At 28.1% G+C, this 19,556-nt stretch overlaps 1 protein-coding gene and 1 pseudogene across 1 annotated transcript; one reads left to right on the forward strand and one right to left on the reverse strand.

Annotated features, from left to right (window-relative positions):
- Positions 1 to 722: 722 nt before the first annotated feature.
- LOC106764965 (bZIP transcription factor 44-like) lies at positions 723 to 1,769 on the reverse strand. Its single transcript, XM_014649426.2, has one exon. The coding sequence runs from the start codon at positions 1,464 to 1,466 to the stop codon at positions 1,020 to 1,022; it is 447 nt and encodes a 148-aa protein (XP_014504912.1). The 5' UTR covers positions 1,467 to 1,769; the 3' UTR covers positions 723 to 1,019.
- A 9,496-nt stretch (positions 1,770 to 11,265) lies between these two features.
- Positions 11,266 to 12,456, forward strand: LOC106763808 (annotated as a pseudogene).
- The last annotated feature ends 7,100 nt before the right edge of the window (positions 12,457 to 19,556 follow it).

Consider the following 19,556-nt stretch of genomic DNA (forward strand, 5'->3'; position numbering starts at 1 on the left):
AGTAGAAAAGGTTTAGAGTGTTAATTTAAGGAAGTCAGATTTAATTTTTTTTTTTTTACAGAAGAGACTCAATTAAGTAAAAAAAATAAGTATAAAAACTAAAATAAATAAAAAATATCAAACTATTAATTATTTTTTTTTCTTTTTTGATGGAGCTAGCCATGCTTATTATTTTAACTGAATGCTAAAACGTGCGAAACTAGAAGTCAGGCCCATAGTAAACCTTACAGGCCCAAAGTTCCTTAAAGCCCAAACACAAGTTTGTTTTAGCCTAAAACTAAGAGGCCCATTTCAATTTGGGTCATTTTTTTTGGGAACGGAGGGTTCCTAATTGGGTGGTTGTGAAAAACTTAAGTTAGAGATATTAGGATAACGTCCAAAAAACTTATTAAGGTTATATATATATATATATATATATATATATATATATATATATATATATATATATATATATATAGACTCATTTTTCCTTAAAAACTTTTAAAAGATACAAATATAAATATAAAAAAATTATGAATAAATAAAAATAAAAAATTGGTCAAGTTATATGAGAGATTTTTTTACAAATAAAATTCAATTTTTTTTAATTTAAAATCTCATACTCCTGCTTTGTTAATCAAAGCAATAATTTACCAAAAATAATTTATAATTAAACAAAAGTGTCAATAGCAAGGTTTTTTACTTTTTATTTTTTATTTTTTGGTCCATAAGAGTTTTTGCATTAATTAATTTTGCACTTTAATGGGTGCTATTCAGACACATGCTGCATCCATCACTTTATCACTTTAGTTTAATGAAAAGGCAGCCGAGAACGTTAACAATCTGAAAACAACTAAGAGAAACACCTTTTTGGTACCATTTTTACATTTATAAAAAGCAAACCCATAACAGCAGAACTATGCCAATGCCACTGTATGTAGGAAGCACGTTCCGACACTCTGATAATATAATATAATAATATATCACCCCAGAACAACCCTGACACAACAAAAGAGAAGAACCTTAATTTCTGAGAGTGTTCACCACAGACAGATGTTGTCTGCAGTGGCGACAATGGGGTGATTAAGGAAGGACGTGTGCATGGGAGTGATGAAATTATTATTGGCTTTGTTATCGTTATGGTGATGATAATAATGGTTTGTTGCGTTGATGAGTTTGATGATGTGATTGAAGGAGTGGAGGGTTTGAGCGAGTTCAGTCTTCTGGGCTGTGAGGATGGAGTTGTGAGCGTGGAGCTTGAGATAGTGTTGGGTGGTGACGTTGAGTTGGTTGAGGATAAGGTCATTTTCCTTCTGAAGAAGCTTGAGCTGTGCAGTTAGATCATCGAAGTGCTTCTGCTTTCGCATCCTTGATCTTCTGGCGGAGTCACGGTTGGACTGCTTTCTCTTCTTTCTTCTTTGTTCCATGAGAAGGTGGAGATCGTCCTGAGAGGGTGAAGTGGTAGAGATTCCGGTGGATGAGGCCATTGAAAGGGATGAAAAGAAAGGGAAAAAGATTGTTAATATTGGTGATGAAAGAGAAGGTGGTGTTAGGGTTAATTATGAGAAAACATAGAACCAATAGAGGAAGAGAACTGAGAAAGATTGAACTAAGTGGGTCCTGCGTCTTAGGGAAGAATTTATCATAAACCCGGAACGAAGGATCTCACTCAGGACTGGAGACATTAATGTAAAACATGAAGGTTCATCTGAGAGGAAAGTCGAGAATGCAGAAGCAGGAAGAAAGGAAGAGGAAGAGGAAGTAAAAATTGAACAAGAGGGTTCAATTTATAAGAGAAGAGAAGGGTGGAGAGAGTAAAAAAGGGGGTGAATAATAGCAAGTGGGATGGGAATATACTCCTAATGGTGGGTGAGTGGGACAGCCACACCTCCTTTTTACAAATCACACCGACACTCTCATATCATAAGCCTATTTTAAAAGAGGAAAAATATATTTTCATATATATATATATATATATAATATTTCATCGTTTTCATGTTGATTTGTTATTTATTTATTACTGCATTAATATACTTTAAATTCAATAAAAAAAATGACATGTGTGTTTTATTAAAATATTATCTAGAAAAATCTATATTAAAATATCATTGTCTTAAATCATTTTTGACGCACAAATTTTTGAACTTATTTGATATTTTTTTTAATGTGTTAAATTAATACTCTTTTAAGGAGTCTTTCTAGATAAGAATCTATTATGAACAATATTAACGTGTTTACTAAAGAATTAATATTACTTTAATCTAAAATTAAAAAAAAAAACAAATTTATAAATTTATAATTTAAAAATTAAACTTATACTTAGATTCTTTACTATTTATCATATGTTTTAAAAAAATAAAATTAATTGAGTATTTTAGTCCATTGTTCTTGTCGAAATGTAAGTTAATTAGCATATATAACTCGTAACAAAGAAATATATTTTATATTTCAATTCTTAAGTTAGTAAATTCTTCTTTATTTTCTTATGTTTTATTATTTATTCATTTACGTTTAAATTTCTAAATCAGAACTCTTAGTTATATTTAATGTTGGTTCTTAGATTCTTAATTAAATATAGGAACGTTTCTTGCTTAAAATTGTGGAGACAATTATTTATTCTTCGAGACAGAAGTATTAATTTCGAGAATAAAAATTTGTTTAATTCTTTTTTATTGTATTATTTTTATTTTAAATTGATTCGTTATCATTATTTAAATAATACAAATGATAGTGAAAAATTTTACAATTATGAAAAGGAAAAATAAAAGTTGTACAATTTTTTTTATTGAAATGCTAAAAAGATAATACTGCTTTTGAAATCAAAATAAAATTATGGTTAGTTTTTTTAATTTGTTAGTATCTTATATTTTTATGTTTATTTATTCACGAACTATTTAATTTAATTGGTTAGTTTTATGTTTGTTTAATTTATTTTAATTGTTATTATCTATACTTATATATAAAAAGTTATATTGATTATTCGCAATATTTAAATTAATAGAAAAAGTTTGAAATTGAGTACTGATGGTATTAAGAATGGTAGAGAAGTATATATATTAATTTCAAATAATATTTTTATTTTATTAGTTTTAGTGACGAGAGCTTCTTTAAAGTTGAAACATAAACTATGATAATATTAAATAATTCATATATGCATTTTATAATGTAATTAGGTATGTTAATTAAAATATTGTGTTTACTTTTATCGATTGTTGAAGTTTTTAATTCTAAAGGTAAGTTTAAACCACAAATCATTTGTCATATTAATGCTTGTATTCGTGTAATGCACCAGATAAATTATTCTGTAATGTAGTTTTTCAATTATTAAAAAACACACGTTCGTAATACTTAAAAATCGAAAACAAACATAAACCAATTATTTATTGAATAAAATATCCATATATTTTAAAAAAATTTATGTACATATTGTATATATTAAAAACATATTGTAAATATCTTTTAAGTTGTAATAAATTAATTAATGTCTTTAATTAAATAAATTAAAATAAATATTATAGCTATATATTAAATTATTTTATTATAATTAATAATTAAAATTTAATTTATATAAATTAATGATTTAAGTTATAACATTATTTTATATTTTTAAGTTCTTAAACAGTATAATATTAAAATTAATTTTTTAAATTATATTTTATTTAAAAAAGTTTGGAATACGGGTCAAAGGTAATGAGTTGAAAATTTCAACCCAGTTCGTAAGTCTATTTCTGTTTTATTATACCTAAATTTAGACATTTCAGGTCTACTGATTTAGATTGATGTTAACATATTAATTAGAATTTAGGAATTTTTCCATGATTGTATTTTTCTTTACGGAAATTAAAATGAACTTTTCTTAATTATAATGTAATAATTTAATCAAATAATTTAATATATAAAATTTCTATAACTACATGGGATTGTGGTAGGTGGCTAAGTTGATATGGTTCTGAACAGCAACATTAATTTGGTGATGATTTTCAACAATGGAAGTACTTTCCTATTACAGCAGCAGAAGTTGATGCTGAACTCTCCATCACTGTCTTCTTTTCTTTTCCATGGAAGGGCTAACGAAAGAAGGAAATGAAAACACAAAATCAATATATAAAAATTCAGAAAGTCGCTTTTATATTAATTCCAGAGTATGAAGTTTTCCATAGACATGAAAGCTTCACCTCAATTATTGTTCTTAAAGGAGACTCCAAGTTAGTATTTTTGTGATAGTTGGTGTTTTGTTAGAAGTTCTATATCGAATAGAAGTAAGACTAATTCAGTATATATAAATAGGTACAAACTTCATCGTATAAATCGGTTTTATAAAATTAAATTAGGTTTAAAAATCACTTTTAACATTTAATATGTATAAGTGTGTACAATCCTCGTGTTATAAATGTATATTAATATAATATTGAATGTTAACTTTTTACCACAAAGAAAAAGTTAAGTTCCATTTGTAAGCAAGTTGATGAAAAGCACTTGTAGATGGTTAAATTTGATTGCTCAAGTAGAAAGTATATGACCTAACACTAACAGTGCTTTTCATCACATTAAAATATTATCTAATATTATCCATTAAAATATTTTTTAATTTGTGATATCCATCACATTATATATAAATTTTCATTTCAAATTTATTTAAATCACATAATTTTTTTCTTTAATCCAAATAACTTCAACTTCACATATATATTTATTTTTTCAAATGTCAAATCCAAAGTGTACGAACTGTTTGATACCGTGGTCACCATGGAAAGCAATGGCCATGCATTGTAGCTCAATATATAGGTGAGCAAAAAAAGATGATGTGAAGGAACTGATTCAGACATTTTCACACTTTTCTCTCCAGTAATAAAGTGCTTCAAGATTGAATTCATAACAAATATATGCATAATATTTTTCCGATATGTTTTATAAAAACTATTATAATCTTTATCTATTATAGTAAATATATGTATTTTTCTTTACTTTCTTATGTTAACTATCTTTTATTATGCATATATTATTTTGATAATAATATAGCAAAGTCATGATTTAGCACCTTGAAGGACCTAATAACTTTTGTGAATTAGTATCTAAAAAGAGAAATTGCAATGACGTTTTCATGCAAATACTATTTTCTTTTTCCTCACTTAAGATTTCCATTTCTTTACGTCTCTATCAGAGCCTCCAAAAATAATTACTTAATGCCAAGGGAACTATTTTACCATTTTTTTTAATGACTAAAAAAATCACCTATTTCTATATAAGTTTTAAGTAGAAAATATATATATATATATATATATATATATATATATATATATATATATATATATATATATATATATATATATATATATATATAAATTATTATAAATAAATAGCTCTTGCTTTTTTCTTCCTATAACTATTAATTAGGGTTTTTATTTGTAGACGGAACTCTACCCTATGTACCATAATTATTATAATCAGGATCAGAATAATGTGGTGCCAAAAGAATATACCAAAGGGATTCTCATTTAAATTCCCCATGAACTTAAACAATTCACTACATTAGGAACTTCTCATCAAATTCTTCATTTATTTTTTTACTTTCATTGGCCAAATCTTTCACCTTTCTTTATTAAAGTAACCCCTCATTTTCTTCTGCTATATTAAAATATTATGTCAAATATATATATTAAACTAAACAACTTTAATGACATGTATAAGAGGTTAAGAGAGGTTAGATATTTTTCACTTTGTCAGCTAACATTTCGACATAAATTTACTTGAACTTTAATCCTGACATATATTTTAGACATTTAAAAAAAAGCATATGATTCTGGTTCAAACCAAAATTTACGTTAAATTAAGGCATAGTAATATAAATTTTAAAATTTACATCAAATATTAGAAAATCAACATAATATCAAATATTATGACATTCAACATAAAAAATTGTTTGTATTACAGAAATGGAAACCACGTATTTTTCAAGTCAAATATTTTATGATTAGATATTAAATTTATGACATATAAATGACTTTTTTTTCCCAGTCGTTTCAATGTGAAAATAATTCCCTCCAAGTGCAATAATTGCAACTATCTCTTTATGTTTCTTTCTAAACCTACGAGCTCTTAGATTAAAAACAATGAGAGAAAAAGTAACACGTTGTGGAAAAGGCGTTGGTGGTCGGTTTGTTGGGCCACCAAGTGTTTTTCCACTTTCCACATAGGGGTCCCAAATCTCATCTTATTCGTGTTACATCATCCATCAACAACAACACTCGTGTTTGCATTCATCTTTTTAACATCAACTAATAAACAGACAAGTATAATTACATGAAACATTGTATTGTGAAGAATGATAATAATATATGTTAGAAATGAGAAGGTAGAATATTATATAAGATTGAAATTGATCAATCCATTGTTTTAAGATTTTGGATAAAGGAAAGTGAATTTTGTATATGATTGGTGTTTTGAGTGTGAGATTGAGTCACTTTTCGGTATCTGCACAATTTCGTTTAAGATGTCGTTCGACAATTACTCTTCTTGCATGTCTTTCTTTCACCGTCCAGAGGTGTACTTGTTAGAGGTTCTGCGATGACTCAATAAACTCTCTATATGATAACTAAACATTATGGTAATAAATGCACAGTAAATACGATCACCTACGTCTTACCTTTTACCTCTATTTAGTTTTTGACATGGACTTGAGATTAGTGATACCTTAATCACGACTCAATCTCAATCCAATACCCCTAATTACCATTTATCTTAGTCCTGTTAGCCAAACTTGTTTTCTAACAATGACTGAACGTCTTTATCTTTAGCCGACCCGACCAGTCTTGTCTGATAGTTCTGTTACATTCAATAACTGAAGCTACTTCCTTCTTTATGAGACCAACCGTCCGGCTTGGTGTGAGGTAAGAGAATAACTGTCTCAACCATATGGTAGAGTTGGATTCATTAATGATATTATAGGCAGAAGGGGCTATTTTATGTCGTCTGAACCTCAACGGATTAATTCAATATAATTTAGAGATATAATATAGTTTAATTCAATATAATTTAGAGATATAACATAGTTTAGATTGGTTGTTATGAAATGCACTTGCTTTTACAGATAAGTAGTTGATGTAAGTAACGACCAAATTTCAGTTTGTACAACATGCATCCATGTGCTGCTGTGGTGTACATAGCGAAAGTGTCACTGAAATGGTTCTACTTTGTCATCTTTAATAAGGCTTCGTACAACGTCTATGTATGCCTTTCATAATCATTATTCCTACTATACCGTTGCAAAAGCAACGCAACATACATTGCATCCATGTTTCCTTTTTCCATCTTTGAAGGGCAGCTTCAACTGAATAACAGTATATAGGCATTTTAGCACATAGGTTCAAAACAAAAAAAAACAAAGAAAATTTCAAGATTTGATATTTTATGTAAGATTGTCTAGGGCTAATTATCAGTGTCGAATGTTGTCAGAAAACCTTAGAGGTTGTACTTGGTAGTGAAGAACATTTCAGTTTCGGTGTTTCCTTTGTTTCCTTAACCACTAAGGCATTTATTATCCCATGTGACATTTTTTTAGAAAAGATATGTATCTTTGTGGGGTTTAATAATGTCTCATCCTCGTCACAGTGCAGAGAAATGAAATATGCAGAATACATGGTTCTTGTCATGTAATTCCTTAATCCACTGGGTAATCACAGACTATTTCTTTCTTCTTTTGAGCTCTTAGCTCCATCATCAAACAGTTTATTTGGTTTCAGACATCCTATGTGAAAGTTTAAACGTGCCCTTAGGTTTGAGTTTCGTAAGTTGTCTTTAACTTTATATACACGTATAGTATATCATTTTAAAAAGTTCCATTAGAATACAGAAAGCAAACAGGAAGTGTGTATTGAAACTGTAGATCACGAATAAAGAAACGTGACAGAAGAATATACAAAGATGCATATGCACGCATTTCCTGGTGCAAAGAATGAGAAGTTTGGAAAAAGCTAAATGAAACAAAGGTTAAAGGTAGGTCGAGTATAGCTGGCTGCTGAATGCTGAATGACATATCTGGATTTTTATGTTAGTAGAAAGGAAGGTGAAGAAGATACAAAGAAAAAATCACAAATAGAATACTATGAAGACAGAACATGTCGAAGAAACTGACAAAAGAAACACAACCAGTCAGCTAAACTTTCCACTTTTGTTGTTTTGTTGACTAATGTTGCTTTTCATATGCCTCCAATAATGTTCATCATCATCATCATCATCAAAATATCTGATTCGTCACTCTCCCTCTATGCTATGATCCATATCTAGGTTTATGAGCACACAACAAGAACTTTTCATCATGCATGGGTGAAAATATACATACACATGTACATATATGTATGCATATATGGGTTGAGAGATTCAGTATATAACAACACAATGAGAATCCAATCATGCATATATAACAAGTATACGTAAGAATCTGATTGTGAAGCCGACATGGTTCAAGGAAATGTGGAAAAAACCAAAAACATTGAAAAGAGACAGAATATGATGAACATTATACACATTAATGTGAGCCCACCTCTTCAACCTTCTTAATGATGCCACTTAATTAACATGTATCTTCTCATATATATAATCAATATTTACAAAAGTTGATTTCGTTGTTCATAGAGAAATAGATTATTAAGTCTCCATAATTACAAATTAAATGTTTTAATCTATAATTTAAAAGAATAATGTCGAGTATAACGTAATTGAAGTTGTATCCTTAAAAGTGGGTTGTTTCAAACAATGTTTCTTGTTTTCCCAATAGGAAGTGAAATAAAAAATTTAAAGTATTTTACTCATGTGAAGAATAATTTTTTCATGGGCATTAAAAAATATGATATTATTTTTTAAGAGATAGAACAAATGCACACGTGAGGAAATTAAATGTTTAAATTACATAGTGGTAGAGATTCCTCTCTTTTTTAATGCATAGTGGAGAGTTTGTAAAATTATTATATATCTTCGCTGTTTTGAGAGAAGTGAATTTGGGCTTTGATGAAGAGCCCTGTTCTTTCCGTTCTCGTGGGGACTACATGGGCCTGCCTGGGTTTATTTCTTTCTGCACTCCGTGGATTTAAATATGTATCCCCATGGTGATGATGAAGTGACTAGTTTGTCTTATCATCTCCACTTTTTCTTCTTCCAACACCGTCCTTGGAAGCCCACCGTTGAATAATTAAGCAATTATTTTAAATACTAAAAAGTATTTAATCAGTCTTTACTGATATTATTTTATTAAAGTTTGTTAATGATTTTGTAATTAATGTTAATAAAAAAATATTAACGTTGGTTGAAAGTTTTTAGTTAATATCAAGTTACATATTTAGATAGATAGGAGTTGCTTATTTCTTTTTTTTCAAGTTACATAGTATAATTATATAGAATATGACGAGTTTTTTATTTTTCAATATGATGGGAAAACTACTTTTATAACATCAAAATATTTTCAAAAAGTGGGTGTAGAAAAAGGGCTCCCATTGTGAATGTAGATGAAGATTCTGATGAGGATAATAAGGCTGGTACTCAAGGAACCACCGAAGGGGAGTCCAAGAATGAAATGCCTAAGAGAGAACACAAGACTCCAACCTACCTCAATGATTATGTAACTAAGTAGAATTTATATTTGCTGAGTTAGTTTTAAGGTTTCTTGGATTATGTAATATTTATGTAATAGGTGACGTGATGGTCTTAGGAGGCCCTTCATCCTCATGATCTAAACATTTGCATCTTGTGAAATTTTTCCAGAATGTCTTTAATTTCTTATAGTAGGAAACCATTGTTATCACCATTGTCATCTTTTGTTGCTTGTATAATCTACTAATTTCGTTTTTAGCTGTTGAATCCTTAGACCATTTACAACAAAAAAAATATCTTTGATATCCTCCCATATCTCCTTCGCGATTTTTGCATACGTCACGATTGAACACATGAACACATGGTAGGTTTAATAGTATTCATTATCCATGACACAAGCATGGATTGAATAGTCCACCAACCTTCCATTTCCAATGCGCAAATTATAAACAAACGGAAGAGATTTAATTGAGACAAATTATATTAGATGTGGACGAAATTGAAATATTTTTAAAAAATAAGACCAACTTAACACACTACAACGAAACTAGGAATAAAGAAACCGATTAAATCTAAAATATAGTATTTATTACTAAAGAACTTGCATGGATTAAAATTAACATTTAACCATTTTTAATGTAGGGATTCAACGGGCAATCTCATGAAGAACATAACTCGTGGAATTATTTGGAAACTAAAATTCCTGAGATTGTTAAATCAAAATTTTCATGAGTGTGGTTGTAATACAATCTTGTCCAAGAAAGAATACAATCTTTACTGAATTTGAATACTCAAGAGAACAATAAAAATAAATCAAAGAAAAACACAAAATAAGACAGAAATGAGGACAACATAATCTAGCAGACAGATAAATCAAGTGAAAATTATCACAAAGATGTTAATCTTTTATAAGAATCAAAGTTCTAATTTAAAAATCAAGAAAATCCTTTCTAAAAAATGTAAATGTATATATTATGACTCAAAAGTGCTTACATATGTACTTTGTGCTCTTATACATAGATATAAATGTTTAAGGCACCTAAAAAACCCTAAAAGAAAGCTCAAAGACATTGGGTCCAAAAATAACTTAAAAAATTAAAAACAAAAACAAATTGTTTAGAATTTATTTAATTTTCTAAATTATTCTTCAATTATGTTCATGATTTTCATGTTCTTTAAATTCCTTTTTTTATGGAACATTATAAGATTCAACGAGACGAGTTTTGACCTTTGAATTTGTCATAGATCCTTTGAATTGCAAATGTTCTTCTCATATATGTTTATAGTCCTCTATCAGGTTGCCACCACCGTATGATTCATTCTCACCTCAAGGTTACCTAGTTTAAAAGTTGAAAGTGATGTTTTTATTATTTTTTTCAAATATATTGAAAGTTAATTTTCTCTCTTAATTTGTGTTAGAAAATGACACTTATTTAGTTATTTCTGAATAAGCTTTTGGTGTATTTTGATATCACTTGAACCTTACAATATATAGGATTAACATTAGGTCTTTCATATACAACTCAAGATGCTCCCAATTATTACAAATTACTAACTATAAAACATAAGAGAATAATTTCCTAACCCTTACTCTCTTTATACAATAAATACTACCACTCTCAATTAATAATTATTTGATAACTCCTAATTTAAGTTTATTCCTACAAACAGTTTACACCCAATAGAACCTTTATTCTTTGAAAACATGGTTCTGAGGACCAGTTAAGAGCTTTGCTTCAAAAGATGAAGCAATATAGAGTTAAATCAATGACTGGCATTGTCATTAATTATAGTACTAACACTATTAAAGGACATAGAGAAATATATAATTGATTCGATGACATCCCTTTAGCATGTGATGAATGTGTTGTTACATCATGTACGAGAGGATTGGTAAGATGAGTAACCTCTATTCTAAATTTTTTGTTAGATGATTTTATATTGTATTTGGTTCTTATTATTATATTCTTGACTTGTTTATTTCAGGGAAATCAAAACACTGACAACAAACGTTTTGATGGATTTTTCAACATTGATCATACCCAAGAATTTGTAAAAAAGGATATACTTAGTTAGCTTCGCTCGTTAGGTCATGATATAGGTTTTGAAGATTTTCGGTTTGATTATGTGAGGGGTTATGATGTTATGTGACATTAATAAGTGTATTGCATTGTCGGTTTATTTTTTCTTAACCATATTATATACCTTTGGTCCATGTCAACAAAATACATGAAAGAATACATTAAGGGAGCAAGACATGTGTTTTCTATTGAAGAGTATTGGAATGACAGTAACTTCAACGATTCTTATTTGGACTATAATCAAGTAAATAATTTCCACTTAGTTTTAAATTTTCTAAACATTATTATTAATATTTGTATTTTGGACTTTAGTATTATATTAATCTTAAGCTTGCTACTCTTCTTTCATGATTTGCAACATGTGTTTTCTATTGAAGAGTATTGGAATGACAGTAACTTCAACGATTCTTATTTGGACTATAATCAAGTAAATAATTTCCACTTAGTTTTAAATTTTCTAAACATTATTATTAATATTTGTATTTTGGACTTTAGTATTATATTAATCTTAAGCTTGCTACTCTTCTTTCATGATTTGCAAATGGTCATAGACAATGTATAATCAACTGCATAAATGATACGGGACAACTTTCAACTACCTTTGATTTTACTACCAAAGGAATTCTTCAGGTATTTTGTACTTAGTTGTTACTGAATAAGTTTATTTCTGCATGCCAATTGATCTTCTGATTTTAATCTGTAGGAAGCGGTTAAAGGAGAATTTTCTCGTAGCCACCAAAACTCTCCTTTAACCGCTTCTTACATATTAAAATCAGAAGATCAATTGGCATGCAGAAATAAACTTATTCAGTAACAACTAAGTACAAAATACCTAAAGAATTCCTTTGATAGTAAAATCAAAGGTAGTTGAAAGTTGTCCCGTATCATCTATGCAGTTGATTATACATTGTCTATGACCATTTGCAAATCATGAAAGAAGAGTAGCAAGCTTAAGATTAATATAATACCAAAGTCCAAAATACAAATATTGATAGTAATGTTTAGAAAATTCAAAACTAAGTGAAAATTATTTACTTGATTATAGTCCAAATAAGAATCCTTGAAGTTACCGTCATCCCAATACTCTCCAATAGAAACACATGTCTTGCTCTCTCAATATATTATTTCACGTATTTTGCTAGCATAGACCAAAGGTATATAATATGGTTAAGAAAAAATAATCAGACAATACAATACACTAATTAATGTCAGAGAACATCATAACCCTCACTTAATCAAACTGAAAATCTTCAAAACCCACGTCATGATGTAACCAACGAAGCTAGCTAAGTATACCATTTCTTACAAATTCTTGTGCATGATCAATGTTGAAAAATTCATGAAAACATTTGTTGTGTATGCTTTGATTTCTTTGAAATAAACAAGTCAAGAATATAATAATAGGAACAAGTACAATTTAAAATCAAGATCTAACAAAAAAAAAAATTAAAATAAAGATTACTCATCTTACCAATCCTCTTGTACACGATGTAAAAACACATTCATCTCATGCTAAAGAGTTGTCATCGAATCAATTATATATTTCTCTATATTCTTTAAGAGTGTCAAGTACGATAATTAATGAAAATGTTAGTCATTGATCTAACTCTATATTGCTTCATCTTTTGAAGCAAAACTCTTAACTAATCCTCAAATAACCTTATTTAGTATTCAAAGAATAAAAGTTCTATTGGGTATAACATGTTTGTAAAAATAAACTTAAATTAAGAGTTATCAAAAAATTATTAATTAAGACTAATAGTATTTATTGCATAAAGAGAGAAAATGTTAAGAAATTATTCTCTTATGTTTTATAGTCATTGTAGTGAATTATTTGTAATAATTGAAATCATCATGGTATGTATATGAAAGTCTTAATGTTAATACTATATATTGTAAGGTTCAAGTGATGTGAAAATACACCAAAAACATATTTAAAAATATTTCAAAAATATCTAAGTATAATTTTCTAACACTGATTTAGAGAAAAAATATAAAATAATTAACTTTCAAGATATTTAAAAATAATAATAAAAACATCACTATCAACTTACCTACGCAACAAGCACATGAAGGGAGAACAAAGAGAAATCAATGCCAAACAAAGAAACATCAACCCAATGAACCAAAGTGCATAAAAGAGACCCTTGACGATTGGAGCAATGGCAAATGCGGCAGGGACCCTCGACGACAGGGTCACGGTGGCAGCGGCCGCCCGTCACGTTTGGTCACGGTGGACAACGGCCGCATCACGGTGTCTTCTCTCATTATAGGTTTTCTATTTTTACCCTTTTAACTTACTTTTGTTTAGCTTCAAGTTTTGAAATGGCTTTGAAGGCCTTTAACTTTAAAGCAAGGAAGGCCTTTGTCTTCTTTCATTAAAAAAAAATCTATTTAATGTTTCACTGAAAATTTTCTAACTAAAATTAAAACAAAATAAAAAAATAATATTACTTTTGTTGATAAGAAAATAATTACTGTAGATATCAATTAAAAATTATAATTAAAAGAAAAAACTAGTTTACATTCATAAAATAACAGTATACCAGTCTAGAATATTATGACTAATATCAAACTAGAAATATTAATACTGTATGACAACAACAAAATTATTTTAAAAATAAAAATAATAACTTCTACTAATATTAATAACGATTTCTAACTGTCGGTTAAAAACATTCCAAATAACATTAATTGAAAAATAGCTTCAATCTACGTTGTTGATTAATACTTTTAATTACTATGATTGAAAAATATTACAACCAACGTCTAATGTATATAATCTCAAGTAATCAAAATTTTAAAAGGATGTGTTTGGCTTCTTAATGTAGTAAAAACAATCTTATTAGTATCTGTTAGAAAATAATTTTAGTCTAATATTAACAATAAAATAACCTTAATAATATGAGTTGAAAAATAAATACAAATAACTTTTACATGAGATTATGCTGAAATAAATGTTTAACTAATAATTTCTTAATCTTGGTTAAATTGTAAACGTCAAGACTAAAATTGAATTGAAAAAGAATATAAATAAAAATAATATATTTTTTAACTTCTTAGAAAATTTTAAATTTTACAATTTTAAATAATTAGTCAAACGATATGTTGAAATTTTTTATAAAAAGAAATTATTCTGTTGAAATTATAAAACGGTCGATATTTCATGGAAATAGAATGAATGCTTTACTGATTTAGAAAGAAAGAGTTGTCTTTAGTGAAAAATAAAATGAACGGAATTTTGAGCCACTCAGAACATATTCCATTCAACTTGAGCAGAGTTTGACCATATTTGGGTTCACTTGTTTTTCTTTCAAGTCAAAAAGGTTAAAACTGAAACAAATATCCCACGTTATTATAATCAAACTAATTAACACAACATTATAATTGTTTGAATTAAATATATTTAAATATATAATTTTTACTCAACTATCAAGTAAATAGATTATTGAGAAAATATGGTATAAGTAATAATTGTAATATTTTATTTAATTTAATAGTGTAAAACTATTGAATAAAATTTACATAAATGATAATTAACAAGAACGTGAGATAGAAATATAAATAATATATTACAATATAAAGTACGTACGGAGTATAACAAGTTATTTATATATTAATTGAAAGTAAGAATTTTTAAAAGAAAAAGGTTTATACACGATACAACAAATCTTAATAATGTTGTTGTATCTTTTTCAACTTACATTACATCAACTATAACATTTTCATTTATTCATACAAATAAAAAATAAAGTGATCATTACAACACAAGAAAAAACAAAAATACAGACAAATAAATAAACTAATATACCAAAAAAAATTTCATAAATAAACATCATACAACATTCATTCATAAAACAACCTTATCATATAATGACTCATTCTAGACTTAAATATCCATCTAAAACATTGGTGTGAAATTTTGGAGGCTTGTGCACTTGTGGTTACATCTACTACTCTACAGATTCATTATCAATGAGTTTCACCCCTACCACACAATGTTAGTCCGTTAACGTTTTAAGCCAAGTAAAATCCCTAAAGTAGGACATCCTGCTCCTCTCACTACATAGTCATCATTCTCTACATGAGATTTAATGGTTATTAGAGCGACAACATAACCTCCAACATATAGATTCCCACATTAATGCTTACACTATTGAAATACTACCATAGAATCTCCCTACAAGATTCATGAAATTACGCCAAACACATATAACATGCACATAACTAATAACAAACTCATCATCATCACAATATCATACATGAATAAGCACCATAATACTCACAATCATGTTATCAATCCATGAAACGACACAATCCTTAATAACCATACATAGAAACCATGGTAAATCACTTTAAACAATAAGAAATTCACCAAAAACATACATTGGCGCTCAAAATGACGCTCAACGTGAAACCTTTTTGCAAAGGAGAGTGTGTTAGCGCCAATTCTAACTTTAAGCGCCAAACCTCTTGCAAATTGTCTCACCCAATGAGACCATTTTGTCGCTCAGCGACTTGGAATTAAATTGTTCCAAACATGTAGTGGAAATTGACTCTCAGCGATCATCGCTAAGATTTAGACCATTCATAGAAATGGCCACTCAACGGTGAAAGTTGATGCTCAACAATCTTGAGCGCAACTTCCTCTAGACTTGCATAGTCAAATTGTGTTCAATGCCACACCAGCATTGCTCAATGTCAAACCAACAACTTCAATTTTGTGAACCAATAACCTATTGAGATGACCAAATTGGTACTTGACTTAGTGTTTGGTTCAAAAACAGGTTTAAATGTTAGAGTTAATACCAACTTGTTCAAATGGCCAAATTCTCAAGTTCCTTGACTTAACATCAATTAAGACAAAGCAAACCACGTACAAGCAATTTCAAACAACAAATTTCATCAGTTCAAACCTCAACACCGATAAGTCAATCAATTCTAGACAAAACCAATGTGCAACTCGGATTCTCAAAAACACTAACAACTTTAAAACACGATATTTAGCTTTCATGACCTATTATCAAACAACTCCAAAAATCATATAAGGACTCCAACAATTCAAGGAACTCTAGCTGCTCCTACAAACCATAAAAACATGATCAGACATAGTGTTAGAACTACTTATCAATAGAGAGTATTGCAGAGTACTCATATGTCATATGCAAAACCACAAAATCTCACATGCACAAAAAACACACAACTAAGCAAAATAGCATAAATCAACTTACTCTTTTTGAATAAACTAATAAGATGAAATAGATGATCTCGTTTCAAGGATTACCCATGCAATTTCTGGTTTTCAAACCCATAAACATGGAATGACAATTGTTAGAGAAAAGTCAGAGAACTCTAGAAAAAAGTGATTTTTAGATAAACGGTGTGTTATAAAATAATGAAACTTGTTTACAATAAAACTATTTATATTAAAAACTTAGTATTAAAATAGTCAAATATAATACTATTTTTAAACTATCATCACTTTTAAAATATCCTTTTCTAAATATTTACAATAATTTTTATATGATTAAAATTATTTAATATGATAATGAAAACCTCACATAATTAAAGTTAAGAAAAATTGTGTAAATTGAACTGAATTATCTTTTATCTGATTTATTAATTTTAATTTTTTTTTATCAATAATAACTAATAATAAAATTAAAGAATGAAACATTAAGATATAAGAATTTGAATCTCGATTTCCATTTCCCAACGTTAATATTAAAAAAATATATATATTCTCGTATAACAATACATCTTATAATATTTTCAAACTCAAAACATTACAAAATACCATTTAAACTTACATTGTTCTTATGAAGTCCTCCACTAACTTATTTTAAATTTTAACAAAAAAAATGTCTTTAGAATCTTCTCAACATATGTTCAAGAAGATATGAATTTTCTTTGAAAAAAATCTGGTTAACATAACATCATAACAAGAAAAAAGATATCTACTGACCATTGGAGTTACGTAAGTGGAGAAACTAATGGTAACATCAAAATTGTTATTATTGGTTACTTTGTTACATCTTATACGACAATTTTTATGGCCATTAATTCATTAACTTCGTTCCTGTCTTTAATCATACAAGCTCACTCTTTCAAGACGTGACATGCTGAAGAGACCAAATTTCAACCAAAAACAAAAGAATCAACGCGTGGATTGAATTATAGGCATTTCGATTTTCTCTATTTTTCCAATAACATGAGAATTCTTGTTTGACATAGCTTCTTCATCTTTCTCATTCTACATGTTTTTATATTCTCATTTCATATTTTTATATTCTATCATTTCATTTCATATGTTCATGAAGATCCAAATGTGTTTGTCCAGGTTGATAGATTCATTATACTTATCAAAATTATTAATAAAAGGGATCTCCATAATTCCAATAGTGAACGGGAACAGATCAGTCGTATCAACTGTCACAACGGACTAGTTATGGTTTTTACTTACTCCAAAGCTGCTTATCTAGATGATTTAGTCTACTCATAGTTGATATACTAGTCCTTGAAGAGTAAGAGTGGATGGCACAACATCTTTATCAACCCTTTCTTGTCGTATGATTGCATTCTCAGCTCGCAACACCTTTATCTCTTTCTTATACTTCTTTTGCATTTCCTTCATCTACCTTTGCATCCTCTGCCTCATTTCTCTCGAATCCATTTAATCATCCAAAGTTTCCTTCAACACAACGTTACCTATCATGTTGTTAGTAGTTATCATGTAGGTTTCAGAAGTTTTTGCTCGATCCTGTGGTGGACACTAAAATGTTGCATATAGGGAATACTTACTAGAATTTAGGTAATTGGTTTATCAATCAATTAAGAGATACATGTTAAAATTAACTCATATTTGATGGATACAACCATTAATATTATAATAAATGTATCATAAAAATTCTAATAATCATACTTTTAACATATATTTATAATATTCTCCATAAATTTTTTATTAAATTTGACCAATTATGACCTAGTTTTCTTTAAACCTGATTAATAACCTATTTAGACTAATTAGTTATTTAGTTTATCCTATAATTGATCAGTTTCCGACATACGGTCCGATTATATTATTTCAATGGATGAGTTTCCGACAAACAATCGATATTATTATTATTTCAATCGGTATTCGCCACCAATGCACTTCTATCAAATTTCAAATATATATCATAGGCTTGCACACTTTTAGCGAGAATCATATATTTATCTACTAAATACAATTTGACAGATTGGTATATATATTTTTAACATAGTATTATTTATAATTATTTAAAGGATAATGATACTTAGACAACATTTAAACATCATTTACATGTCATTCTATGATTGGTTCAAAATTACTTCACAATCAATAATAATAATCATAAATAATATCACCATAGACCAATCACAGAATGACACTTGTTCAAATGTTGTCAAAATAAATGTTGTCTAAGAATCATTATCCTTATTTAAATAGTATAATACGTACAAAACATTAATGAATAGGATTGTGTGAATGAAAAATAAGAAGTCAAGCAATTAATGTGTTAGAAAATTCCAAATTGTCAATTCATATGTAAAGCTTATATGAGAAATATACCAGTATTTTCCACCTTTGAACTTCTCACCCATTTTTCTCTTTTTGAAGAATAAAGTTAAGCCTTTTACATTTTCTTACCAAATTTAACCAATTAGAATATATTCTTGTTTGGTCAAAAGTTTGGAAGGCTACCCTAGGCTAGAAGAGAATTGTTCTTTTATTCTTAATAATATGAACATAACAACTTAAAAAATGAGATTAAGATAATTTAAATATATATTTTTTAAATTATTTGAAAAAGTGATGCTTTTTTAAAATAAAACTATAATGAAACTCCAACTTTAAAACCATTAACACTTTAATTTCAATAATTAACCCTAGGA

The sequence above is a fragment of the Vigna radiata genome, chromosome 6, assembly GCF_000741045.1.
Source record: "Vigna radiata var. radiata cultivar VC1973A chromosome 6, Vradiata_ver6, whole genome shotgun sequence".
Lineage (NCBI taxonomy): Eukaryota > Viridiplantae > Streptophyta > Magnoliopsida > Fabales > Fabaceae > Vigna > Vigna radiata.

What these genes read in the sequence shown, in the direction of transcription:
- LOC106764965 (XM_014649426.2), bottom strand. Translation starts at nt 1,466, where the DNA reads ATGGCCTCATCCACCGGAATCTCTACCACTTCACCCTCTCAGGACGAT.